Genomic DNA, 27,582 nt, shown 5'->3' with positions numbered 1-27,582 from the left:
AATAAAAAGTCAAACTGGTCCAAAAAAAAAAAAAAAAAAGATATCACGTGACACACCCGCTCTTCAAGATGGTGGTCACTGTATTGCTGTGTCTGCAAGACGAGCTAGTCACGAAACTATTTAAGATTTGAGCGTTAACATTTGCCAGTTTGCTTTTCGTTTAGTTAATCAAACGTTTTGGGTGCCAGGGTATCTCTCAATACGAGTTATATATTGTCATATTTGTTGGAGAAGAGTCGCGTTTTGAAGTATGTGGGTCGTCTGCTGGACAGATAGCTATAGCTTACGTCAAAACATGGCAGTAGTTAGTGACGACTTTTATGAAACAGTCTGGGATGTTTAGGAGCGTTTTCTTGGTTTGAGGGATCAAAATGTCGCTCAGAGAGCTGAAAGTGTGCTTGCTTGGGGTAAGATGCATTTAAGATTGTTTTGCCTGGCTTTCATCAGTCAGTTGTTTCTGAAGGAGCAACAATTTGTTTCTGGTCATCAGCATTTCTTGGTGTCTGTGATTGATATTATTGTGTAATATGACGGGTGTGGGCAAGCAAATGTGGATGTGGAGGTTCCTACACGCCTTGTCAAGGAAGATTTATTTGTTAAATGACTGTACAATAAAACAACGAATGACTAGAAAATATTTAGCATCAGCTCCTGTTTACATTTACAGCGTTTAGCAGACGCCATTATCCAGAGCGACTTATTCGTTCATTCACTCATCCTCAGTAACCATCAAGTTATAACCTCATACTAATAAACAGATCAGGGTCTAAACATAGCATTAAGCTAACTCTTTTTAACAGGAGCTAGTATGATAAGAACAACAAAGAAAACTGTTTTTATTACTCTATTTCTGAATTTAGTGCTTGGTTAAGTGCTTATGAATTAATTCTGTCAATATTCCATCTATTTACATGTTTATAACAACGTCAAATATTAACATATGAACTGAAATTGTATTGTCAACAAATGGGATGGTCTGTAAAAGGACAACTTGAACAACCCATTAAATGTTTTGATGTCATTCTGAAAGACTCCAGTTTCCTAGGCCCTGGTTTAATTACCTCAGGAATGAACACCTATAAGATTATAAAATTTCATATCAATTCAATCTTTACATTTTGTTTTTGAGTAAATTCGAAGAATATAAAGAAGAATTAGTAACAGCCAAAATATATCTAAATGTAGTTCTCCAGAAGAATCTTCACAATTAACTAACATTTACGTTTGCGTTTATTTGGCAGACACCGTTATCCAAAGAGACTTACAGAAGTGTTTTGAAGTCTCTGTCAATAAATTCATTCTGACACTGGTTCGCTAGGTCACAAACTAAGAATACCATCAATCCAAAAACTTTGTTGGAGAGGTAATATGATAACAAGTACTCAGACGATACAAAGTTTTTTTTTCTTTTTTTTTTTTTTTTAAATAAAGTGCTAATTCAAGTACTTTAAGAAGCTGCCAGTGACTCAGCTGTTTGGGCATCTAGGGGACGTTCATTCCACCACCTAGGTGCCAGAACAGAGAAGAGTCTCGATGCATGCCTTCCTTCCCAGTGAAGCAGTGCTAGAGGATTGGAGGGAGCGTGGTGCAGTGTGGGGTGTGATAAGTGCTAAAACCGGTGTAATGATACACTCTGGTCGATTTAATTCACAATACTGACTTCACGATTCACGATTCATTTCAATTCTCATTATGTTATGCACAGAATTTGAAGAAGAAAAATTATGACTGAAAGGACTCCTTCTTTTATTTCTGAATCATAAACAATGCAAAACAATGTGCATGTTTGTCTGTATGACACTAAATGAATTTTAAAAAATGCTACAAATAGAGGTTTAATATTTTAAACAAAATGTACTACACTATAAATAAATAAGTAATACTACTACACTAAAAATAAGTAAGTAAATTTCTAAATTCTCCCAGAAATTTGACTGAATAAACAAAGTCTCTGACCTGGGGAAAATGATGGCTTGAAACATAATGAGCTCTGTAGCAGCTCCTGAGGCATCATATTAATCGGAAGTAAAGGTCCATATTCGACAGTTCTCGGGCACTCTAGATCGCAGCGGAACGGGGCTGGTGACGTTTGAAAGCTTACTGAAGAACTCTTTTCAGTGGTTATAACCTGGTCATGTAACCGTATATCCTATATTGCGTGTCGGTCATTGTGTTCCGGAGCTATCTGCATGTTTTAACTCTATGGGTTGTGCAGATTGGGACCTCTGGTGTTAAAACAGTGCAATTAAATTGAGCCTCACTGTACAGAAAGCCCAGAAAGGCCATGCTTTATCTCTCTTTCTCTCTTTTTTTTGTGATCTCAACATAACAAAAGTTGTTTTCTCTGGATCACTTAGCAGGCAGTTGGAAATGGTCTAGCACTGACAAACAAAGGCTGGATAGATAGATGGATACATAGATGTACTTTTGGAAGTTTAGTAAAAATATAGTCATGCTCCGTGTAGTCACCAGAGCTCAGGATCAAACGCCTGGTCTTGGACTTATAAGGCCATAACTCTACCATTTTATTTGCTATTTTCAGTTAAATCACTCCCTTATTAAAGTAATGGATGCACTCATCCATGATATTTCATAAGTATGTATGTATAACAATGCATTTTGACAAACGAGGAAAAATAAATTGTGATCTCGAGAAAACAATTGTCGCAAGAGCATGAGAAAAACAAGTTGTTATCTCAAAAAAGAACTTTTATTATCTAAAAAAAAAAACAGCTTTTGTTATTTTGTGAGCACAAGAAAATTAAGTTATGATCTCCAAAACAGCTTTTGTACCCTTGAGATCACAAGAAAAAAAAAAGAAATAACACATGGCCTTTCTGGACTTCCATAAGAATGAGATACATGAGGTTAATGATTTTTCTTTCTCAACTGACAGTTCAGGTTAATATATATATATTTTGTTAGAGCTGACTGTATTCTTTCATGTTATAGGACACTGGGGTTGGGAAGTCAAGTATTGTGTGCAGATTTGTAGAGGACAGCTTTGATCCCAACATTAATCCTACAATTGGGTAAGCTCTTTGTCCACTCATCCAATAGTCATGTTGAATATTATCACAAGGTCATGACAGGACTTATTATTTTATTTCTGCTATTATGGAATTGTTATTATTATCCCCAGGTGAAGTAAATTAGAAAACATTAGTAAAGAGGATGTCTTGATCATTCAGGATTTCTGAAAAGTGTGAAAAGGAATCTGTGTGTGAGATAGAAATATAATTTTTCAGTAATCAGTTTTTAATTTAATGCGTGGACACTTTAGATGAAGGAATGTTGTTTAGAGTATCTCTATGAACACTTTGGTAACAGTTGTACTAATTATACCACTTTCATGTCTTATTTGCAGTGCATCATTTATGACGAAGACAGTACAGTACCAAAATGAGCTCCATAAGTTTCTTATTTGGGACACAGCAGGACAAGAAAGGGTAAACAAACACATTTACCAGAATAGCAGTGAAACACAGTAATACAATGATGCCATATCCTTTGTTGCTGACATGGTATGCCTTTGTGTGTTTTAAGTTTTTCTATGTTGGCTTTATTCTTTACTGGTAAGGTAGGATTTTTCTTTATGTCCTATCTACTTGACTGTTGGATCTAGTCTTATGCCTTTATTATTGTTGATTCTATAGTGTTGTTTGGAAGTGTCTTTTGGTCTATGCTAATTAGTTCTCTCACGTGTCTAATCAAGAGTAGTTTCAGTGTCCTTTAAGGTGTGAATTTTGGGCAGGGCTTATTAAGATATATTGAAGGTGTAGCATCTGTAGCAGTTAGAAGCAAAATTTAGTTTGAAGTGTTAAGTTTAGTTAGATAGTGTTTGTTACCTGTTCCCTCTCAGCCCTACTTAAACTGACCTCACTGCTGTCTAGGCTGTTGACATGTGCCTCAAACCTATCTCTGTCATCACATCTCACAGACCCTGAAGCTCTTCTTCAAAAATCACTCTCCTCCACTGTTGGCTCAGTTCCAAACAGTCATGGTTGGTGGGCTCTGGAACTACCAGTCCACCATACAGAAAGCCCCATGAGAAAGTGCCATGTGAAATTGGCAGGGGTGGTGGTACAGGTTTGCTTTGTCTCAGAGATGGTGATTCACACCTCTTTTTATGTCTCATCTCAACATTTCATCCTTCGAATTCCATGCAATTACAGTTACCTCTCCAATCAGCTTTCTTGTCATTGTCATCTACTGCCCTCCTGGTCCCCTAGGAGACCTTCTTGAAGAAGCGGTCATGCTTCTCAGTCCTTTCCCTACTGACAGCACCCCGCTCACTCTCCTCGAAGACTTCAAGCTCCCCTTTGACAAGCTCTAGTCCTCTTGCCTTCTGCATTCCTTCTCCCTGACATTCAACAGCTGCCCTCCCACACACAAGAGAGGAAATGTCCTGGTCTTCAGTCGCCCCTCTACAGTTACAGCCATCAATGCTACCCCACTCCACATCTCCCATCATCAATTGTTATCCCTCTCCATCACCATCCCTGTCCTACCTTATATCAGCTATCACTACCTCTCTCCCACTCACTAAAACCTCCACTCTATGTCCCCTTCCTCCGTAGCTTCTTGCACCCTATCGTCCCTTCCAGACCCTGACTCCTTTTCCTCTCTATGGCTGGAGTCAGCCAAAGACATTTTCCTATCTTTACTTTCCTCATCCATGGACCTCCTCTGTCCACTATCTTCTAAACTCAGGAAGCTTTTTTGTCCCGTTCCTTGTTGGAGAGAATTAAGAACAGCAGAGAGAAAGTGGAGGAAATCAAAACTCGTTCATATCACACTCTCCTGTCCAAATTCTCATCTGATGTGACTTCTGCTAAGACCTCCTCTAATTTAAAAAATAAAAAAAAATAAAAAAAAGCCTGGAAGCTTCTGCACAAGGGCCTCCCAAACTCCAGACTCCTACACTGCACATTCAGAATTCACCATATTTATTTCTGACAAATTTTTCTTCTCTATCATCAAATGAGATCATGTCATCCTGTCCTGCTATTCCACCACTTGCCCATTGTGGATCCCATCTTTTCCACAGACCATCTTACAAGACCTCCTACCCTTTGTCACTACTATCATTAATGACTCCATAACGTCTGGTCATGTACCAACTGCATTCAAGACAGCAAGGGTTATTCCCATCCTGAAGAACCCCACTCTGGATCCCTCAGACATCAGCAACTACCAACTGGTATCACTTTTCTCTTTTCTTTTTAAAATCCTCAAACACACCATCTATAATTAATTGTCTCTCTGTCTCACCCAGAACAACCTCAGATCCTAACCAGTCTGGGTTCAAAGCGGAACATTCCACAGAAACCTTCCACATTCCACATCTGCTCTATGCAGACTCTACACTGGTGTCCCAGAAAGCTCTGTACTGGGTCCTTGTCTGTTCTCCCTCTATCCACAGAAGCCACTCAGGTACTTGTTCAGTCCCTTGTCATTTCGAGACTGGACTACTGCAACTGACTCATGGCAGGTCTGCCTCAGCATGCCATTCGACCTCTGCAACTGATCCACCCCATTGCTGCGCTTCCTTCAGTGGCTTCCTGTAGCTGCCCGCATCAGATTTAAAACACTGATGCTTGCCTACAAAGTCAGAAAATTGACCACCACCCATTTACCTTAAAACACTTATCACACTGCACCACGCTCCATCCTATCCTCTAGCAGTGCTCGGTTTGACCCACCATCTCTCAGGGTCTCAACGCTCTTCTCTGCTCTGGTGAATGGGTGGTGGAATGAACTTCCCCTAGATGTTTGAACAGCTGAATCACTGGCTGTCTTCAAATGACAACTGAAGATCTACCGCTTCATGAAGTACATACATTTTTTATTATTATTATTATTTTTTTTTGGAAAAAAATTTTGTGTAGTCTTTTGTGTTTTTCACGCAATACCATCTGCCCAGCTGGGTTTTTTGACTGATCTTCGTCTTGACTTATTGAACCAGTATGAGGATGTATCCATTGATAGAGACTTTAAAGCACTTCTGTAAGTCGCTCTGGATAAGGGCGCCTGCCAAATGCCATAAATGTAAATCTCTCTTTCTTCTTTCTCTCTTTCTCACTGTCCCCACCCCCATGAAATACTGTATGTATTTTTCAAAGTATTTCAGTATTCTTTTTCAGTGTCTCTCTCCTGCTTATGTTAATATGAAGCTTGTACATTGATCAAGTTCAGCTTGTATATTTGTGACAATGTCACATAAATGTAAGGTGTAACAAATTTTTATTCCTTTCCCGTCCATGTGTATATTATGGGCAAAGGGCAATGAAAATTAGGCCCATTCAGAAATATAATTTTACTCTATGTAATGTATGTCTGTCTCCCAACACTCACACACTGCATTATGTAAGGACTGATCAGCCAGTCAGGATGGGACCTTCACACAAACAAGGAAGTAAGTAGTACAGAGAGGGGAGGGGGATAAAAGGAAAGCGGCATGGATGTAGCGTTTTGCAACTAATTCCTCATTGGATCTTTTTGGCCTTTTTTGCAACGTGTGCTCTATTTTTTTGGGGAGATTTTTTTTTATTGTCTTCGTCACAACAAGGGGATGATGGACAGTTATGCGATTTGGCAAAGACAATGGTTTGTTAAGTTGCAGGGTTTTAAAGTCAAGACCGCAGAGTCTCAGCCTTGTTTCTGCCAACTCTCGTTCTCACTTTCTCTCCCTCTCTCCCTCCTGGAACAATACTATGTCAAACCTTGTGAACTGTCATGGGAATCAACACCACTGAGCCTCACTATCAGCTCTCTCTCAGCCTGACTTAGCCATGGACTGAATTTTGGGACTGAGTAAGCTAAATGTGGATGTAAAATATATAAATTTGGTGTATGTACAGAGTTAGTGGCGAATTTTAGTTCTGTGCTCAATGGCATATTACTTCAAAAAATTAGAATTTTAATTGAGCCGAAGGCGTGTGCTACTACATTAGGGCTACAGGATGAAATATAGGCATTTACTGTTGAGTTTATGGTCAAACAACACAATAAAGCATAAATATTGTATTTTAGAGTTTCTAGCCAGAAAAAATACAGTTACAGTGCTTACACCTAAAGTGTATAAGGCCGCCTTGATTAAAACCTGATCATATTGGCAGTGGCGCTGCATCGAAAAATCTTCTGCTGTCTATACTAGAAAGTCACAATGTAAACAAACTACAGGCATATTAGCAGTTATCTTGAGATTTTAGCCGCAAAATAGGTGTGTAATTAGGAGGGATGTATAGATTGTTAAGAGAGGTCAACAGAGAATGGCCAGACTGGTTCGAGGTAACAGAAAGGCTACAGTAACTCAGATAATCACTCTGTGCAACTGTGGCGAGCAGAAAAGCATTTCAGACTGCACAACACATCGAACCTTGAGGCGGATAGCTACAGCAGAAGACCACGTCGGGTTCCACTTCTGTCAGTCAAGAACAGAAAGCTGAGGCTGCAGTGGGCACAGACTCACCCAAAATGAACAGTTGAAGACTGGAAAAATGTAGCCTGTTCTGATGAATCTCGATTTCTACTGAGGCACACAGGTCAGATTTTGACACCAACAGCACGAATCCATGGACCCAACCTGCCCAGGCTGGTAGTGTAATATTGTGGGGAATGTTTTCTGGGCATGGTTTGTGCCCGTTATTATCAATGAATAATCTCTTGAATGCCATGAACTTTTTGAGTTTTGTTGCTGACCATGTGAATTCCTTCATGGCTACAATTTACCCATCTTCTCATGGCTACTTCCAGCATGCTAATGCATCATGTCACAAAGCAAAACTTGTCTTAAACTGGTTCCATGAACATGACAGTGAGTTCAATGTGGCCTTCCCAGTTACTGGATCTGAATCCAGTAGAACACCTTTGGGATGTATTAGATCAAGAGATTCGCAACATCAAAGTGCAAGTGAAAAATCTGCAGGTATTGCATGAGGCAGTCATATCAGCATGGACCAAAATCTCAAAGGAATGTTTCCAGCAGCTTTTGGAATCCACGCCATGAAGAACTGAGGCTGTTTTGAGAGGAAAAGGAGGCCCTAGGCAGTACTAGTATAGTGTTCCTAATAAAGTGCTCTGTATGTCTTCTACATATCAGACATATTTTACTTTTTTACAGAATTATGGCCCAATTCCTTAACATTCATGGTTAATTAGCTATAATGATTGTAGTATGAAATATACATGCTACACCACATTTATTTAATAAGCATATCATGTATGTATCAGTTTCTTTTCAACACTTTTTATAATAGGCTACAACCTTTAAAATTTCCATGACTTTGTTTGTACTATATTGAATAAATAAATTACCTGAGTAGCCCTACAGGGAGAATGGCCCTTATTCGTCAAAGTTGTGTAACAGCAACAAGCACAACAACAAATTTGAGTGTCTTGAATGACAAACCAATCTGGGCCTGATTAATGAAATGCAACAAAATCAGCAACAAAGCGTTTCAAGCACTACTGATGAATTCTTAAGCCTGTTAGTCCATTAAGTATGTTATATGCCTACAGCCCACCCCAGTTTAGCCTCACACATCTAAATCTAAATTACAGGATATGCACCTTAATTTATGCAGGTGATGCAACAGTGAGCCAATAAAGTAAGTAATCTGCTACTACATTTGTCCAAGAAAGTAACTGGTATTCACTGGAAGCTCTACAATCCTGGATACAATGATAGCTTATAGGACAAAATACAACATGCAGAATACTGATATCACATGCATTCCACACGTTTTTCTCAAGAAAACTAAGGCTGCAAAAGGACAGCTGTAATTAAAGCACAGCTCATTTAAAGTAATGAGAGTGAGTGGTGAATAAACAAGCTATTACTCTTTTTCCTGATTACCCATGAGTATCGCTATCATATGAACTCTTGCACGATCATGAAACTTAGTAGATTATGATTTTTAAATAAAAGTTCATGTCGTACAGATATATAACTGTGTGATTATGTATTTTCAGTGGATTTATGGAATCTATTCTTCACTAATTCATGGAAGAGGAAAAAAAGAGATAAGAAGTGTAAACCAAGCTCAGCATGAAGCAAAGTCTTGAGTTTGACATGCCTCTTAAGCAGCGGTCACACAGTACAGTACATGAAAAAGGGATTTGCTTCTGATCTACCGCCTCTGATTTAACTTTGTGCCTAGTTCACGTAGTTAGCTCTAACCCTGTGAAACCGGCAAAGTAGGAAGCGTGGTCCAGTAAAGAACTAAGTTGAGGCCTGGGTTTACTTCTCTTTACATGTCTTTAAGTCATTAAACATAATTCAGATTTGAATGTCTGCACACAAAATGTGATCTAGCACATATGTCTTTACATTTAATGTATATAAACAAAATCACATCTTATGCAATAATGTGTACAGACTTTGTTTTCTACAGATAAATAGTAAAACAACTTTACATGTTCACAGTCAGTATAAGTGTGTGGGAGACATAGTGAATAAGTGAGCACATCTTGGTAGGGGTGTATGTGTGTGTTGGTTGTCTAGAAAGCTTGTTTCTAATATAGTTTCACTTGACTGATCAGTTTTTTAAAAAGTCTTCTTTGTTATGGGAAGCCTGACAAGACAGCAGTCGCACCTGGGGAAAATATGAAATGCAATACACAGAGAGTATTGCATTTTCTTTGTGATGTGAGGAGAATGTACCACACCAAAAAGCACAACTTTATTCACTGCATTCCTCTTACATTGCTTAATCTCTTCAGTGGAAAAACAATCAACATGGTATTGCTTTTTTAAGAATTAAAAGCTGATGTGTCAAAAGTGAATGTTTTGAAGTGTGTTGCACCGCTGTCCAGGCACAGATATAAGCCATACTCGCGGTGTGGTTGTACTCAGAGAAGTTGAGAAGGGTCTGAAGGGTCTATTCCTATTGCACTGACTGTTGAACCCTTAATCGTCAAACTTTTTAGAATTACTACTGAAAATGATGTGTCAATATGAATAAAAATACTTAGAACACCCAGCAGGAGTTATGTAATTAAATTTTACAAGCTTCACGATAGACAACCCAGAGCTTGGTACCAGTTGCCCTGAGCTTACTTGATTCATGACTATAATACATCACGCCAGCTTCTTTCAAATAAATGTTTACAGATAGAAACACGAGTTATGCAATAAGCAATGCAGGTATGACCGACTTACAGAGTCTGATGTAGCTTAACCAATATGTATGTGGAGAAGTTGTAACATGTCTGATTGACAGGCCCTTCATTATCACATCGATAAGAAAATACAGACATAATTTGCTAGAGAATTCAAAAATAATACAGAATAAATGAATACATAACAAATATATATATTTTTAATTGAACTCCTGAATTGTACCAAACCTAAAACCTAAAGTTTGATCATTTATTAAATCTCTTTTTACAGGGCGTTAACCCCAAGAATGCAATGGTGGACAAAGATCACTTATTTATTCTATAACACTCATTATCTGTCTTTCTTTATACCCATAGTTTCGTGCCCTTGCCCCTATGTACTACAGAGGCTCAGCTGCAGCAATCGTTGTTTATGACATTACAAAAGAGGTACTGAATCATTTCTTAACTGTTTTCATAAAGATGTCTGGACTGAAAACCTCTGTAGCTCATTTAGAAAATGCATGTAATATAGTTATGTATGAGCCTAGAATGCAGATTTGATGTCCATTAAATGTTTTACTAACATTTGTATTGAGCATTTTGTTCTCAGAACATTAAGTATTGTAATTGGTTTAGTTATGCAACCATTCATCTTTTGCTTTCAGAACATACTGTATTTCAATACTGAAACTCTTATCTATCTGTCTATATCTATATATAGATATACATCAGCAGCAGCTCAGTGAATAAAATCATGCAGATACAGGTCAAGAGCTTCAGTTAATGTTCACATCTAACATCAAAATGAAGAAAAAGTGTGATCTCTGTGACTTTGATCTTGGGTTGGATCAGAAACTGCTAATCTCCTGGGAGTTTCACACACAACAGTCTCTGGAGTTTACACAGAATGGTGCGAAAAACAAAAAACATCCTGTGAGTAAGAGAGTCTGCAGGCTGAAACACCTTGTTGATGAGAGATCAGAGGAGAATGACCAGACTGGTCTGAGCTTACAGGAAGTCTATAGTAACTTAAATAAGCACTCTTTACAACTGTGGTGAGCAGAAAAGCAGCTCAGACTGCACAACACATCAAACCTTGAGGTGAATCAGCTACAACAGCAGAAGACCACATCAGGCTCCACTCCTGTCAACCATCAGAATGGTGCGAAAGACATAAAACGTCTTGTGAGCGGAGGGTTTGTAGACTAACACCTTGATGAGACAGATCAGAGGAGAATGACCAGACAGCTTTGAGCTGGTAGGAAATCTATAGTAACTCAAATAAGAACTCTTTACAAGCATCACACCATGTTGTGTGTGAAAATCCCAGGAGGTCAGCAGTATCTGAAATATTCAAACCAGCCCATATGTCACCAACAACCATGCCACAGTTAAAGTCACAGAGATCACATTTTCCCATTCAGAATCCCCATTCTGATGTTTGATGTGAATATTAACTGAAGCTCTTGACATGTGTCTGCATGATTTTATGCATTGTGCTACAGCCACATGATTGGCTGATTAGATAACTGCATAAATTACCAGGCACACAGGTGTTCATATTAAAGTGACTGGTGAGTGTGTATATCGTCAGTTTGTAGACACCTGTTCATCACACCCATATGTGGGCTTTTCCCAAACCACTGCCCCGAAGTTTCAGAAAGCCATTTAGAATTGTCTAGAATGTTTTTGTATGCTGTAGCATTAATATTTCCTTTCACCGGAACTAAGGGGCCTAGACCAAACATGGTACATGTTCCTGTGTACAAAGCAAGCTCCATCCTTTGATAAGGTTGGTGTGAAAGAATTCGGGTGACCTGCACAGAGCCCTGACCTCAACTCCACTGAACACCTTTGGAATGAATTGGAATAGCACTGTGTTATTATAATTTCCTGATATTTACATCTATATGTGTTTGGGGAAAAAAAATAGACCATGGCATCTTTTGTTTGAACTCACCCATTTTTCAAGTGATCAGAAATATTGGAACATGTGACTGACAGGTGTTTCTTGTTGCACAGGTGTGCCCTGTTAGATTGGTTGTTTAAACAGGTAATAGCTCTGAATGTCTATTCTTGGTTTGAACCCTGGGTTTCGCCTGTGAAGACTGCATTTGCGGTTAAAAAGGATAAACCAAAATTAAGACCAGAGAGCTGTCTATGGGAGAAAAGCAAGCTATTTTAAAGCTGAGAAAAGAGGGAAAATCAGTCCGAGCTAATGCACAAGCATTGGGGATAGCCCATACAACAATTTTGTATGTAGTGAAAAAGAAAGAAACCACTGGCATACTAACAACCAGACATCAAACAGGTCGGCCAAGAAAAACAACAGCAGTTGATGACAGAAACATTGTGGTGAAGAAAAAAAAAAAACAGTCAGCAACATTACCAACAACCTCCATAGGGCAAGGGTGAAGGAATCACGATCCACCATTTAAAGAAGACTTTGAGAGCAGAAATATAGAGGCCATACTACAAGATGCAAACTGTTCATCAGCAATAAGAATCGGAAGGTCAGATTGGAATTTGCAAAGAAATACAGAGATGAGCTACAAAAGTTCTGCAACCAAGATGAACCTCTACCAAAGTGATGGAAAGGCCAAAGTGTGGAGAAAGAAAGGATCTGCTCATGATCCAAAACATACAAGCTCATCGGTCAAAGATGGTGGAGGTAGTGTCATGGCTTGGGCTTGTATGGCTACTTCTGGAATGAGCTCACTAATCCGTATTAATGATGTAACTCATGATGGTAGCAGCATAATGAGCTCAGAGGTCAACAGAGCATTGTCTGCCAATTTTCAGAGAAATGCATCTAATCTAATTGGGTGGAACTTGATCAAGAGGCAAGAAAAATGACCCAAAACACATTGCCAACACAACAAAGGACTTCATCAGGGGAAAAAAGTGGAAGGTTTTACATTGGCCCAGTCAATCACCAGACCTTAACCCAATTGAGCATTCATTTCACCTCCTAAGAGGGGAGTGAAGAGAGAAACCCTCCAGAACAAACAACAATTGAAAGAAGCTGTGGTACAAGCCTAGAAAAGTATCAAAAAATAAGAATGCAACAGTTTGGTGATGTCACTGGGTTGCTGGCTTGATGCAGTTATGCAAGCAAGGGATATGCAACCAAATGTTAAGTGTTATTTACTTTAAGACAATCTGTTCCAATACTTTTGCTCACCTAAAAATTGGGTGGTCTGCCACCAAAGGTGCCATGTTCTAAGTTGTTTAACACATCTAGATGTAAATATATAGAACCCAAACTCTATATATAGAACTCAAACATTTATTTTAAAGGCACTATAGCATAAACCGTTTTATGCTGCATAATTTTTTTTTTCTCTCAGGAGTCCTTTCTAACTTTGAAGAACTGGGTAAAAGAGCTCCGTCAACATGGACCGCCCAACATAGTGGTGGCCATTGCTGGCAACAAATGTGATCTCTCTGATGCCAGGTAACTTTCCTTGACCAATTCCTGTTTTCCATTTGACTATCAGTTTTAGTATCCTGTGAAAGCTCTCTGTTGCGCCACTGTAATCTCTCAGTGGACTGCTGTGTAGGTATTTTTCCCTAGGCCTGCACATAGTTGTGAGCTAGCCTGCTGACTCTTAACCAGCAAACTGAAATCTGTGTATGTATATTCTATTCTGTGTATCTAGTTTGGCTATTATGAATTCTCTAACTAAACAACTAGGTAACATGTTTGACTTTTTTTTGTGCCTAAAGTAGGGTGGGATGACATTTAATATGGCCCTTCCAAACAGAGTTTAGCTTTAATCCTCTTACTGGACCCAGTATGGTCATATTTTGTCCTTCTCAAAACTGTAATAACCAGATGAGACATTAAACAGATGTTCAAATCAGGCATGAAAACAAGGTCTTTATTAGATTTATTAGAAGCTTAGTCCATCTTCCATAAAGTCAGTTAAAAATTTCAATAAAGAAAATGGTCATTCACGATTCAAAGAACTTTATTAATCCCAGGGGGAAATTGCTTTGCCATGTTACAATTGCTCTCAAGAAAGAAAGAAAGAAGAAAATAAAATAAATATATACCTATACATAAATAAAAAAAGTGCATGTCTGCCTGTGTGCGTGCGCATGTAGAGCTGCACGATATTGAAGAAAACTGCGATATGCAATAACTTGTTAAATAATGTAATATGCAGTACGATAATTATAAATGTGTACTGTAAGTGTGTAAAATCAATTTAAATTATATTTATATAGATATTTATCTATTTAAAAACTGAAAAGAACATGACATAACCAACATACATGTTTCATGTTCTTTTGAGGAAAAGAAAGCATTCTGTGCTATCTGCGTCGCCCTAAAACTTTGACTTTTCGTAACTTTCTGAAGTATTAAAATCAATCAGTTATCGCAAGCCCTTGCGATATGCATAATCGTGCTATTTACATTTGCGATATTTCGATAATTTTGATATATTGTGCAGCCCTGTTCACATGTTTGTGTCTGTGTGCACAAGCCTGTGTGTTTCTTAGATTGGGATTAGGTGTACTTAGCATTGTTTAGCTGTATAGAAGTCAGTAGAAGCACTTCAGATAGATAGATTCTTTTCTTATATCCAGGGGACTGGAATCTGCACCCAGACGTGGTAGTCCAAATATACTTAAGGTTTACTGAGATGGCTCTATTTGTCAGTGCCACATCAATGCATTGCTGATCATTGTTTCACTAGGCAGAGCCAAAGAGCCTACTGGGACAGAATGCCCCTGCTTGTGAACCTGAGATGTCTGGCAAGACCTTCGTTTCCACTGGTGGTCACTAGTCATGCTGGTGGTATAAAACACTTCCCCAAGCAGATCTGCTGTCCCAAATGGATGGCACATTTGGCACCCCCAGCCAGGTCAACTCTGTCTGTGGGTCTGGCTCCTCGTGCTGAAACATCAACTGAGGACTGCAACTTGGTAGTCCAGGAAACACTTCATCAGCTAAATTGACACTGACAGTAGACAATTAATAGACATTGCCCGATTCTCAAGATCCTGACTTTTTTTTCAGGGACTGCTAGACAGTGACAAGTCCCCATCTATGCTAAAGATGTCTCTGAGGTCTCACTGGTGTATTACTGTCTTAAAGTAGTGAGGTGCAGGATGCAGGATACTGAATTAAGTATATAAAAACTGCCTTTTTGCTAGTAATTACTTTGAGTATTTGATTTGGGAAAATACATGCTTTGCGTCAAGCTCATCTTGTGCTGGTGGCCAAATGACTCAGGAGAATAGACCATGTGGTTGAATCCAGGATTTCTTCCCAAGCTCAGATCACTCAATTTTGTGAATCAGTAAAATTTCCAGCATTTAATGAAGGTGAGTCTGGAGAGTGTTCCTTGTAGTGCCCAGTACATGGCCTGTGGTTTTATTTAGAATGGATGCCAGCCATCCAGCCTCAGACCAGTTGTTCATCTGCCACATAGGAAAGACTCAGGGGCTTCCGGGTCAAAACAGAGGCTGGCTTGCTGGTTGGTGGATGTCATCACCATGGACTACAGACAGCTCTTACCATGGCATACCATTCTGTAAGGAGCATCTCCTCTTCATGGGCATTATTTAGAGCTATGGGGCTCCAGGATATCTGTACTGCAGCAACCTGGGTGTAGCAGGAGACAATACACGCAACTCAGGAACACAGCGGACTCGGGGAGAGATTTCTGATGAGCTTTTATTTTATTTTGTCCCTTCCATGATACAAGACTTGGCTGCTTTTCAGCTGCTCTGACATGGCTCAGCTTCTCAAGCACACTCACACCTCAGCCCCGCTCACTAAAGAGAGACAAAAAGAGAAAAAACAGCTTATTAATATGCGCTCACAAATAAGAAACAGGTTTGCCATGTTAATTTACTCTTTTGCCTGTTTTTGGACTATTTGCCTCCAAGTCATCTCTCTCTTCCGCTACAGTGGCCAAAGCAACAGGGACCGACATTGTTTGAGGAGGTTAAGGTGGTATATCTGCCATGCAGTCCCCCTGTCTGTGTGCAAAACCTCACAATTGACTTCTCCCACTCACGCTCAGTGTGACCTCTAAGGGGGCGTTGTCATTTAGTGGGTAATTTGGAGCTAGAGGTGGGAAGCAGTACAAGGACTTGATCTCCCAGTGCAAATTCTCTCACTTGGGAGTTCCTATGGTATAGTTGTTGCTGCCTCTCCTGAGCCTGGAGCAAATTCTCCTGTGATAAGTGACTCAGTGCTTGGAGTTTTGCTTGCAGGTCCAGGATTTATTGAATTTCATTTTTAATAGGTGTTGGACTGTCCTCCCAGTTTTCTTTAATCACGTCCAACACTCCATGGGACTTCCACCTGCATATAATTTAAAAAGGGGAAAACCCTGTAGAGGCCTGGGAGACCTCCTGGACTGCAAATAATAGGGTTTCCAAACATTTATCCCAGTTTCGACTATGTTTGTGCATGAACTTATGGATCATGTTTTTATTAAAGTGTTTTATTAAAGCATTCCGTCAACCCGTCAGTTTGGGCATAATACACACTGGTGCAGATCGCTTTAATTTCCAGTAACTCGTATAGCTCGCATAGTATACATGACATAAGTGGACGTGCCTTGGTCAGTTAGGATGTCTTTCAGGATTACTCAAAAAAGTGACTCTGCTATGCTTTTTGCTGAGATCATTCTCAGAGGCACAGCTTTAGGATATCATATTGCATTCAGCATAACTAATATGAAGTGATATCCCCGTGCTGATCGGTCTAATGACCAGCTGACATGCATGGCACAATGAACACCATCGCGAATGCCTGGCCAGTAAAAATGAGCCATTAACCGGGCAAGTGTTTTGTCTAACTTGACGTGCCCTGCCATGGGGTTATAATGAATTGCATTGAAAAGCATTTCCCTGCGGCCTTTCAGTACCAACAGTTGGGTCACTGACTGTCCTGTCTGAGTGTCTCGGCTCACTTATTGTAAGTGCTCCTTAATAATTGCGAAAAGGTTAGCGCGGCCCCAGCCTGTACACTGCGTCCAGCTAATGTAATGACTTGCGCAAAAGTGTTTCTCAAAGTATTGTTGCATGACTGCTCCTGAGGAAAATCCATGAGGAACTCGAGGAGAGGGAGTGGGATCCCTGATGAAGAGCATCAGCCTCCAAGGCGGCGCAAACCTAGCACTGTTTTTTTTCTGCCAGGATCTACCCAGTCCTAAATCACCCTTAACTTACTAAACTCCGGCCAATCCATTCCCAAGATTACTGGGTGGAAAAGATGGGGACTAACTACCACATTTATGTTATGATTTTGTCCATTGTGTATAATTGTGAGAGGCACCATAGGATACGCGTACATATCACCATGTACCTCCCAGCACCCATCCAAAGCCTTGCCTTGAATTAGGCTTTGGAGGATCAGGTTTGTATGCTGCCTGAATCCACCAAGGCTTGATGTATACCCCCATGAGTAGTAACTGGCACTTGGTCTGTTGGCCCTGGATTGGGGGAGGGCCTTGGGACTGCAGAGATCCAGAGCACCTGGCCCACATCCATCCGTGGGTACTCAAGTCCTCCACAGCCCCAGCAGACCTGCCCGGGCCCTATTTCAGATCTCTGGACCTGTGTGGCACACTGGGGAAAGGGGAGGAAAGAAAAAAACATTAGTGGGGTTGAAGAGAGGTTTCATTCGGCTCTGGCACACCACTGGGCTTCTCCCATCTGGGGGCTTTGAATGTACAGCCCCCACTTTCTCCACATGCCGAGGTGATACCCTTGAACATCTCCGAGTATGCCTCAGCATCATCCTGGGGTGTCATCCTGCCCAGACAGAAGGAGATTAAGGAGGAACTCATGGGAGAGGATGAGGAGGCAGTTAGCAGGCTCTGGATGGTAGCCCATTCTTCAGATTGCTGGTTCACCACTTGTGCCAGGATCATTTGCTGCAGACTCACAAGATGATGATGTTGCCTGCATTTGCACTAGTGTCTGGACCCTCTGGATGAGCGAAATGGACTCCATGTCCATTGTTCTCTGGGCTGCTTTCTTCCAGGTTTCTTCTGGCACCAGTGAAGCAGGAGACAACACGTGTCAGGAGGGGCAAGGTCAAGCATCAGCTGCGGACGGAGAGGAGGCGGTTTGAACCGGCGGGTAATGCGTGATGATTCTTGTTTTTGTGTGATCACGGCAAGTTTACCTATGTGTGCTGTGTGTGTCCACGAAACTGAGAGAGGACAGAGCTGACAGCTTGCAAATAACACACACACATACACCCCAGAGTGTGAGCTTGGAAAGTGTTGGTGAGCTTGGTCAAGGGGAAAGCCCAGAAATATTGGGACTGTGGTTTTTTTCTTTTTTTTCTTCAATTCAGTTGTTGAGAGAGCCCTGAGAAAGTACCTTGTCATTCAGAACCATGCTAGCTTTGCGAGAAGGTTCCAGGGAAAGATTGCTGTATAATGTGGTTTTGTGAACGTCAGAACTGATAGTGTTGTTCCTTGACATAAATGTCTTCTATGCTTTCTGATCATATTCCTCAGGAATCTCTTGATGACTATTTGAAGGTTTACTTATTGTGTTCTTGTTCCAACACGTCCTCATTGTGCTCCTGATCTGACACATCTTCCTCCCCTTCTTGCCCACTGTCTCCTGAAATGATGTTGCGAATCTCTTGCCATTTCTGTCCACTAAACCATTTCATGGTTGTATGATTGAAATAAAATGGAGCTCAAGCAGGTTTGACGCTTTTGTATAGTCATTAGCCTATACCAGCTTCTCAGGAAATGAGGTGCTTGCAGCACTTTTGTATCAAGTACAGTGTAATTGGGACTGCAAGTGCCTGTTTTCACATGGGAACACTTGGAACTGATGATGGTGTCAAGGCCCCACTGACTGTAGCTACACATTCCCATCCTAATAATCTAGGTGTATGGCCATGCACAGTTTAACTGTTTCAGTATTACCTTTGGTAAAGCTGTATTTTATGCAATACATACCAATACATCTATGTCAATACACTGACCCTGAACAGGACCTATATACTGATTTGCATAGCACCTGTATAAAAATTTCTGAAAAAATATTTTTCAGTTTTTGCCAATTTTGGGTAACTTTGGGAGAAGTCATCAAATTTTAAGGGGTTTCCATAAATTCAAATGTCAAAATGGGCCAGATTAGACCCAAACATTGTGTTTAACACTTAATGTTGGGGGGAAGAAATCATTGTTTTTTTTTTTTTTGTTAAGGACAAAAAAAAAGCATCAATTAAATTAATTTATGTTTTAATGTAATTTACTTATTAAAATAGAATTGCATTATTTTGCTACTATTTTGATTGATTGGTACCATGTGTTATGATTTTATTTCAAGCTAAAAATGTCATATATTTCTGTCTTTTCCTTTCTCCCTCTTTCGTTTTTCAGGGAGGTACTGGAGAAGGATGCCAAGGACTATGCTGACTCTATCCATGCTATTTTTGTTGAAACTAGTGCCAAAAATGCTATTAACGTCAATGAAATCTTCACTGAGATAAGTAAGGATTTAGTTAAGCAGTCAGTCACCTTTGCTACTTTAAGGAGTGTGACCACAATCTGGTTCAGATAGACTTAATTAAACATGAAAATTACAAGGTGCTTATTATGTTTATTAAGAAATTTAATTGAGTCTTTTAGACTAAAAGATTTAGCCCACAAGTTTGTCAAGTTGTAATTGGTTATATTTATATATTAGTTGAGTTTATATTTTTGTGGAGAAGGGGTCTTAACTTGTACATTATATTGCCATAAGGATGTGGATACCTGACTAATCATACCAATATGTGCTTGTTGAACATCCTTTTATAGATTTAGGCCCCCTTTGCTGTTATTATATCCTCCACTCTTCTGGGAAGGCTTTCCACCAGATTTTGGAGCATGGCTGTGGGGATTTGTGCCCATTCAGCCATAAAAGTGAGGTTATCTGTTATCCTTTTGAACAAAAAAATGCAGTATTCACAGGCGAAACCGAGGGTAGACATTCAGAGCTTTTAATTGTTTAAACAATCAGTCTAACAGGGCAACAAGAAACGCCTGTCAGTCACATGTTCCAATATTTTTGGTCACTTGACTGTTGTACTGAAGGAGCGCATCATGACTGAAACACTCATGCGTGTAACCGTAACATCAAATTACTTTTTGTAATGAAGATCGGTGCCCGTGTTCTGTGCAGGAACATTTGGGTCATGTTGTGCTCTGTATGGGAAAAAATGATCATGTAGGAGAACACAGTCGATGTTACAGATTTTATTTAAAATAACTGTGAGATTGGATTGGTGATGCAATGGGTGTCAAACTGACATTTTGAGGAAGATACAGAATGTGGACTGACCTCAGTAAAGGTCAGCATTTTAGCTAGGATGTAAAAATGTTTTTTTAAAAAAGCAGGGCTAAAATGTGGAAACTTAGATAAAGATTTTATTTTGCGTGAAGTTATTCCCAAACCATTCATGTTGGTAACATTAGAACATGAGTAAAGGCCTCATATTTTTTGTTTTACTAATAGATGATGTGGCATTTTGTCATATTTTCTTCAGCCAGAGCATCATTCTGCCTCAGTTTCAGGCAAATATGAATTAACGAACTAACCTGACTCTGCTGTGGTCTCTATATCAAAACAAGAGGTCTTCAGGTGTTGACTGAATGATTGACACAGTGCGCATGTGCCAGCTATGAATAATAGCACAGCTGTATATTAATTTAATATAAAATACACTATCACAAGCCATAACAGCACACTACATCAGTTTATATTCTTTAAGTGAACACTATAATTTAAATACGTAGTGGCACAATTCATTGTAACAACCATACTAAGCATATACACTAGCCGCATATATCACCATAACATTACTGTCTTACGCATTCGGCTTAATTAAAGTCAAACAAAAATGAAAATAGTACTAGTCATACTTAATATGCATGCACAATACACCTTATTGAAGGTAAGTAAACTAACCAGCTGCTAAGTAATTTTAACAAAACAAATAAACTTAGCACTCAGTGGTTCTCTCGGTGGTTCTCGAAACATGCGCAAGTCTGTTGCTCCTCACAGTAGCCCTGAGTTTGGTGCTCGTGAATAACACACTCTGGTTGGTTAATCTAGTCAAGCCTGTTTAAAGGGACCACAGCCTCTTTAAAATGCAGGATTAATTCACATGAAAACAAACAGACTCTCATCTCACACTTTTTCTGGTGCTGTATGACAAACACACACACACCCGGAGCCCAGGGTCCAAAAGTCTGAGCATTTTCTGAATGCAGATTTTGGTAGGCTATATTTTTTTCTCCAAGTGTATTAATTAGAAAAATAACATGGCATAAAGTCTTCAGTTTTAACCAAGAAGAAGCAGAGCAAATTTCATCTTCATGTATCAAATGCTTTCAAATATAAATATATAAAAATGCAAATATATGTATTATTTTTAGTTGTATCGCCCCCTATGGGCCAGTTGTTATGAAATTTGTGGGGTGGCCAGAGAGTGTCCTAGTGACTATGCATTGTAAAGTTCGTAGGAATTTGACTTTGCAGTCAGAAGATATGGCTGTTTTAGTACACACTTGCGATGGCCTAAAATTTCATTGACCTGTAGCAGCGAAACAGTTTGGTCAATCAAAATTGTTTTAGTATGTTTTTGTTGGCAAACTCTATACTTGCTAGATTTCATATTGTATGCTGATCAGATGAAAGACCTAGGACTAGTTTAAAAAAGAATGTTTTTTAGAAAATTGAAGTTGTAGGAAATATATCAGCCAAAAGATGCAGGAGGACTCAGGAATTCTGCTGATATAACAAGGTTTACTTTATTACCTACAGTTCTGAAGATATAAACCAAAAGGTAAAGTAATTTATTATAGTGCCCACTTATGTTGCATATAGGTCAGTTCATTTGCCTGAATATGGAGTAGTATATGGGACCTAACTACCAAATTTTGTGGCAATATTTCAATGATAACTCGGGTTGGGAGGGTTACTTTTCTATGACAGCTTACGACTACAGTTGTTATGATAGCTTTAGGACTGCAATTGCCACGAACAGTTTTGCACTCAAGTCTCCATCAATGAACAGTAGTTAAGTTCAACAAAACAGACTTCATGTGAAAACTGTAATGAATTTTTTGGTTACATAATTGCACAATTTGACCATGTAGTACACAGTTATAGGAGGGATTTATTTATAATTGCACTGTCCATGGTCAGCCAGATGAGGATGTGTTCCCTTTTGAGTCTGGTTCCTCTCAAGGTTTCTTCCTCATATTGTCTCAGGGGCTTTTTCCTTGCCACCGTCGGCTTTGGCTTGCTCATTAGGGATAAATTCATACATTTGAAATTTATATCCTGAATGTATTTTATTTCTGTTAACTGCTTTGTGACAGTGTCCATTGTTAAAAGCACTATAGAAATAAAATTGAATTGAATTGAACTTTAAAGATATATTCCGTTACAGTTACAAATTCAAAATGTAATCAGTAATGTAATCCAAGTGTCACAATTTGAAAGTAATGTAATCTGATTACTTTTGGATTATTTCAAGGTCACATTTGTCAATAAAGTCAAGAGAAAAGGAATATGAACATCACAGAAGCACTTCAGAGAACAACTTTAGAGTTTCAAGTGAAGTTGAAATGAGAAGTGACAGTAGAGCACATATCTGCAAGGGCACTGACCAATCGAAAATTTGAAGATCGAAAATTATTAAAGTTCATAATTTTGCACATGATCTTAGAAGCTTTGTTATACAGTATGTCTTTACTAACCACATTATTATATGTTTAAAAGTTTGATTTAGCGAAGAAAAAAAAAATCAGTTGTGTATAAATTTTGTTCTTACACATTCAAATTTCACTACCTAATGTTGACAAGTACAAGGAAAAAATGTCATTACCATCACACACAACATTAAAAAAAGTCAACACCATCTACATGTACATTAGGCTGTTTCAAAATACAAGTTGATTAAGGCCATGATCTTTCTTCATTTCGCTGATTGCTTTTGGGGGATTGGTAGGAGTTCCCCCTACTGGCTTTGGCAATAGGCATCCTGTATACTGGGAATGGATGGAGTGGGGTGATCGTGGGGAGGGAGCCATGTTAAGTTCTACCAAAATACAGGACGTTCCTAGCTAATTCAGCACAGCTGGCAACCTGATTTTCAACTGTAATCGTGCAAATCAGGGAATTTCAAAGCACTAACACTAAATAATTTTAGCTAATCTAGCTAACATAATTTCTGTGTTTAAATGCTTCTTTAAATTTGATGTCGAGTTCTTCCATAAAGACGTATTCGCAGCTGGAAGGCATAGTTTGCACTGTCATAGTTGTTTCCATTCTCTCCTTTACAGACAAAATAATTTCGAAATTTCCATGACTGTAATGCATTTTTTCCAGCAGGCATCATCGTGATAAGCAGATGTTTGAACGTGCCTCTAGCGCAGAATGATTAAAGACCGATATTATTTGTGCATGCACCAGGAGGTGGCTCAAATGAGTCTGAACTGGCAAGAGAGAACCAGAACTATAATAAAGCAGCTGTCTATATTGCGTTAAAAGATTAATTTCTTTGGTTTTAAATGAAAAAATTCTAATCCTCATAGTATTCCCATTTTTTACAAGACTTATTTTTACTTTTATTTTTTTTAACCTGTAATCTAATTACTTTGCTTCTTGATGTAACTGTAACGGATTACAATTACCAGTCGTTTGTATCCTGATTACATGTATTCCGTTACTCCGCAAGCCTGATGATAACCCTGTCTTATAGCTGTTTAAGTAAATTAGGGTTTGCTTAGAATTCCTTGACATATGGTGGCCATATTGTTTACAAATGTCAACATGTTGTTTTTGTTTTGTTTTTTTAATTATTGAGGGACACACTCTCCTTAGTAGTTTGAAACCAAAATTGTGAAGATAGGACAAAAATGTTAGGATAAGTTCTTAAAAGTAGGTTTTGCATATTGTTCAAATTAGCCAAAAATCTAAGTGCTCTGAGCTAAATGGTTAGTGAGGATATTTTTTCCCCCCAGAGAACCCATGGAATAAGTAGCAAAAAATATTTTCACTGTAGGACTTACGGTATTCAAGATACAAGCCAATACGTAAAACACTTTGCTATAGCGCCTCCATTAGGCCCATTAGTGCCTGAGTAGCGGTTACAAGGACTTCTTGCTTGGACCCCTTATAAAAATAATAATAAGAAAAAGTAGAAGAAGAAAAATCCTAGCAATTACAGTAGGGTTCCACCACCTTTGGTGCTTGGACCCCTTATGGTTAAATTAAATTAGCATGTTAATAATAGGGGAAATTACATCTTGTAAATACTGATCTACTTTTCTTTCTTCTCTTACTGAAATAAACCTCCAAATGGTCTCATCCAATAGTTGTTGTTTCGGCTGCTCCCTTTAGGGGTCGCCACAGCAAATCATTGGTCCCCATATTTGATTTGGCACAGTTTTTAAGCCGGATGCCCTTCCTGACGCAACCCTCACCAATTTTATCCCAGTGCACTGTCTTGTGCAAACCCAGTGGCTGGGTTTGGTTCCCTGCCCGGGAATCGAGTGCCGTGGCCAAACCACTATTCCTCCAGGGACCCATTATCATCCAATAGTGCATATATTTAAATAGTTTTCTCTTAGCTCGTCTTTTTTCTAGAAACATCCTGTTCTAATTGCCTTTGATTATGGCCCTATGGGGTATCACAAAAATGCTGATGTGGCCTGGGCAGAATTTGAGTTTGACACCCCTGGCTTATCTGTACATGGCCAAAACTAAATAAATAAAATAAATTTATTAATTAATTAATTACATGTACATGTCTACAGGATAGTATTGAGCTACAGGAACACTATCCTGCTGTCCTCGTGGATGGTTGTGTAGAAATGAAAAGTAAAATAAAATTTAAACTAAACATATGGCAGGGTGCCTGCAGTTCTTCATTACAATGCAAATATTATATTTCATTGGCAAGCATGATTGATGAAGACACCCACCTGGACATTTTGACTGTAACCTTAATCAAGACAGGCTAAATCCGGCCCTGGGTTGAGGTGAGGGCTCTGTGCAGGCCACTCGAGTTCTTCCACACCAACCTTGGCAAATCATGTCTTTATGGACCTTGCTTTGTACACAGGGGCATTGTCATGATGAAAGAGGTTTGTGCTAGTTCCCGTTTGTTCCAGTAAAAGGGGGTTCATCATGCTACAGCATATAAAGTAATTCTAGTCAATTGTGTGCTTCCAACTTTGTGGCAACAGTTTGGGGATGGCCCACATATGGATGTGATGGTCAGGTGTCCACATACTTTTGGACATATAGTGTAGCTTCTTAAAGAACTTTCTGGATGCACTTTAACTAATGATCTGTATGTAATCTTGTTCTTTTTATTTCAGGTCAGAAGATTCCACTTTTAGACACGAGTGACTCAGGTGTGAGGGGCTTGAAACTGCGACGTGATCAATCAGACGTAACCAGGGAACGCACTTGCTGCTAATGCACAATTAGGCCAAATCTATTTCTACCTTCTTTCACCTCTTCATTACTAAGAAACAGAATGGATAACAGTGAAATTATAATAGGAGCACAGGATCTTAATGACATCACCACCTTGGAATCTTCCTCAGTCTAAACCCCAAACAGAGCCCTTTGTAGGAAAAAAGAAAAAAAATTCTGCCCATTGCATTGCTCTCTGGAGTTCTTGTTACAAAGGAAACTGCTACTCTTATGACTGTTTGTCTGTGGCTAACTAAAGTGGAATAGACTTCGGTATACCAGCTCTGGTCTCTCAGACCTCAAGTCACTTTGTGTTTATTTTTTGTAAATCTTAAAACATCTAAAAGGAAAAAGAAAAAAGACACTGGTTTTATTCCTGTTGAGAAAACAAAATGTTGCTCTGGATCTCTGTTCCTCCATAACCTATATCAATACATCTTTGTGTGCATACTTGAGGCTCATATGGTTTCCTTTTTAGATTTTATGATAAGGTAAGTTTTCTGACTGATTGTGGATCAGAAGTAACTAAGCAAATTGTACAAAAAAGAAATTAATCTATCTACTTTAAGACTATGGACCAACATTTATCTGAAGAAGTGTTGCTGATGTTTTTTCTTGTGGTAGAATCATTTTGGGCTTTTTGGAATCCTTTTTTCCTTTCAGCTTGCATCAAGAGAATTCAATGGCCTGATCCAACAGTATGATTTACACAGTGAATACGCTCCATTTCATATAGTTCCAAATTGGTTCCATGGTTAAATGTGTCACTAGCAGAATCAGTGTTGATCATTTTTAGTGTTGTGGTAGTCTTTTTTAGTGTTATGTTAGTCTTGAATTGACTGAAGTCCACCATTTAAGTCACACATCCCCAATCCTGGTCCTGGTCAGAGGGAGTACCGTCTGTCATTTTAGTATTTTCTCTACTCCCAACACACCTGATTCAACTAATCAGCTAATTAACAGCCCTTCCTAAGTTGAAGTGGGTGTGTTAGAGGAGGGAAACTCTAAATTGTGCAGGACAGAGGGTACTCCAGAGCCAGGGTGATTTAACACGTTTCTAATTAATTAATCTATTTCTAATAAATCACATTCACTTCTTTCTAATTCCACAGAGTTTCTGCTAGGAAGTTTTGGTGCCCTGTTTGGTGTCTGGGAATGTTGCAGTTTACCAGATAAATCAGTATAATTCTGGTCGTATGTTAACTACTACTGCTGCAAGAAAACACTGAAATTTTGGGCTATACAAAAATGACACCATGAAGTAAAATTAACATTTAATTAACTTTTTTTTTTTTACACACAGTCAATATGTAAATAAACATATATAAAATAGTGAACGGGCCTTTGAAAGCAACAAACAGCCGAGAACAAGAAAACACACTAACAAAAAATATTACTTTAAGACACGGCTGCTAATAACATTTTATTTAGCTTTACTTTAACTCGATTGAAATGTGTTTAAAGAAGCACCCAAACCTTTCAACGCATATTCTCAAATGTATGACATTTCTGCTTATTTATAGCTGGACCAGCGTTATAAGTCTCTGACCTGAACATGTTCCACACTGTCTTGATTAGGCTGATAAGAATCGCTTGCTTTTAGGAAGAAACTTTGAAAAGTCGACTGTTTTGCAATTGTCTGTATTAACTGTGTGATTGTACAGTGACCATTTACTGGTCGGTCTCGATATCAGCCACCTTGAGTTCCACAAGGAAAAGGAAGTTTCAACTTTGAAATTTGAATTGAGTAAAGTAGTATCTGGCTGGGTAAGAGGAAATTTTAATTGTGACTGTGACAGGAATCTTTCTGAAGATTCTGTGACTGAATAACGTATCTGGATTTTCTGTGCACGTCAGCAGCAAGTTCCACCTATAAGAACATCCAGAGTTTCCATCCCTCAAACAAACCCCCAATGACAAGATTTGTACTTTGCTATCTGTCTAATTTTCTCAGATAAAATGGATATTAAAAATGCTTGGTAACCATTTAGCAAACTA

General features: G+C 39.0%; 1 protein-coding gene across 2 annotated transcripts; it reads left to right on the top strand.

Annotated features, from left to right (window-relative positions):
• Positions 1 to 33: 33 nt before the first annotated feature.
• rab22a (RAB22A, member RAS oncogene family) lies at positions 34 to 27,582 on the top strand. Of its 2 annotated transcripts, XR_004579840.2 has the most exons (8): positions 34 to 407; positions 2,953 to 3,032; positions 3,368 to 3,449; positions 10,483 to 10,554; positions 13,458 to 13,564; positions 14,814 to 15,042; positions 19,488 to 19,597; positions 25,485 to 27,582. XR_004579840.2 is itself a non-coding variant. In XM_026945529.3 (7 exons), exons 1-7 carry the CDS (start codon positions 372 to 374, stop codon positions 25,583 to 25,585), a joined length of 588 nt encoding a protein of 195 aa, XP_026801330.3. In that variant the 5' UTR covers positions 37 to 371; the 3' UTR covers positions 25,586 to 27,582. The 2 variants fall into 2 exon arrangements, 1 of the variants encoding a protein (XP_026801330.3); XM_026945529.3 differs by lacking the exon at positions 14,814 to 15,042 and having other exon boundaries at positions 37 to 407.

This window comes from Pangasianodon hypophthalmus, chromosome 2 (assembly GCF_027358585.1).
Source record: "Pangasianodon hypophthalmus isolate fPanHyp1 chromosome 2, fPanHyp1.pri, whole genome shotgun sequence".
Taxonomy (NCBI): Eukaryota; Metazoa; Chordata; class Actinopteri; order Siluriformes; family Pangasiidae; genus Pangasianodon; species Pangasianodon hypophthalmus.
This window is presented reverse-complemented; position numbering and strand designations above follow the sequence as displayed.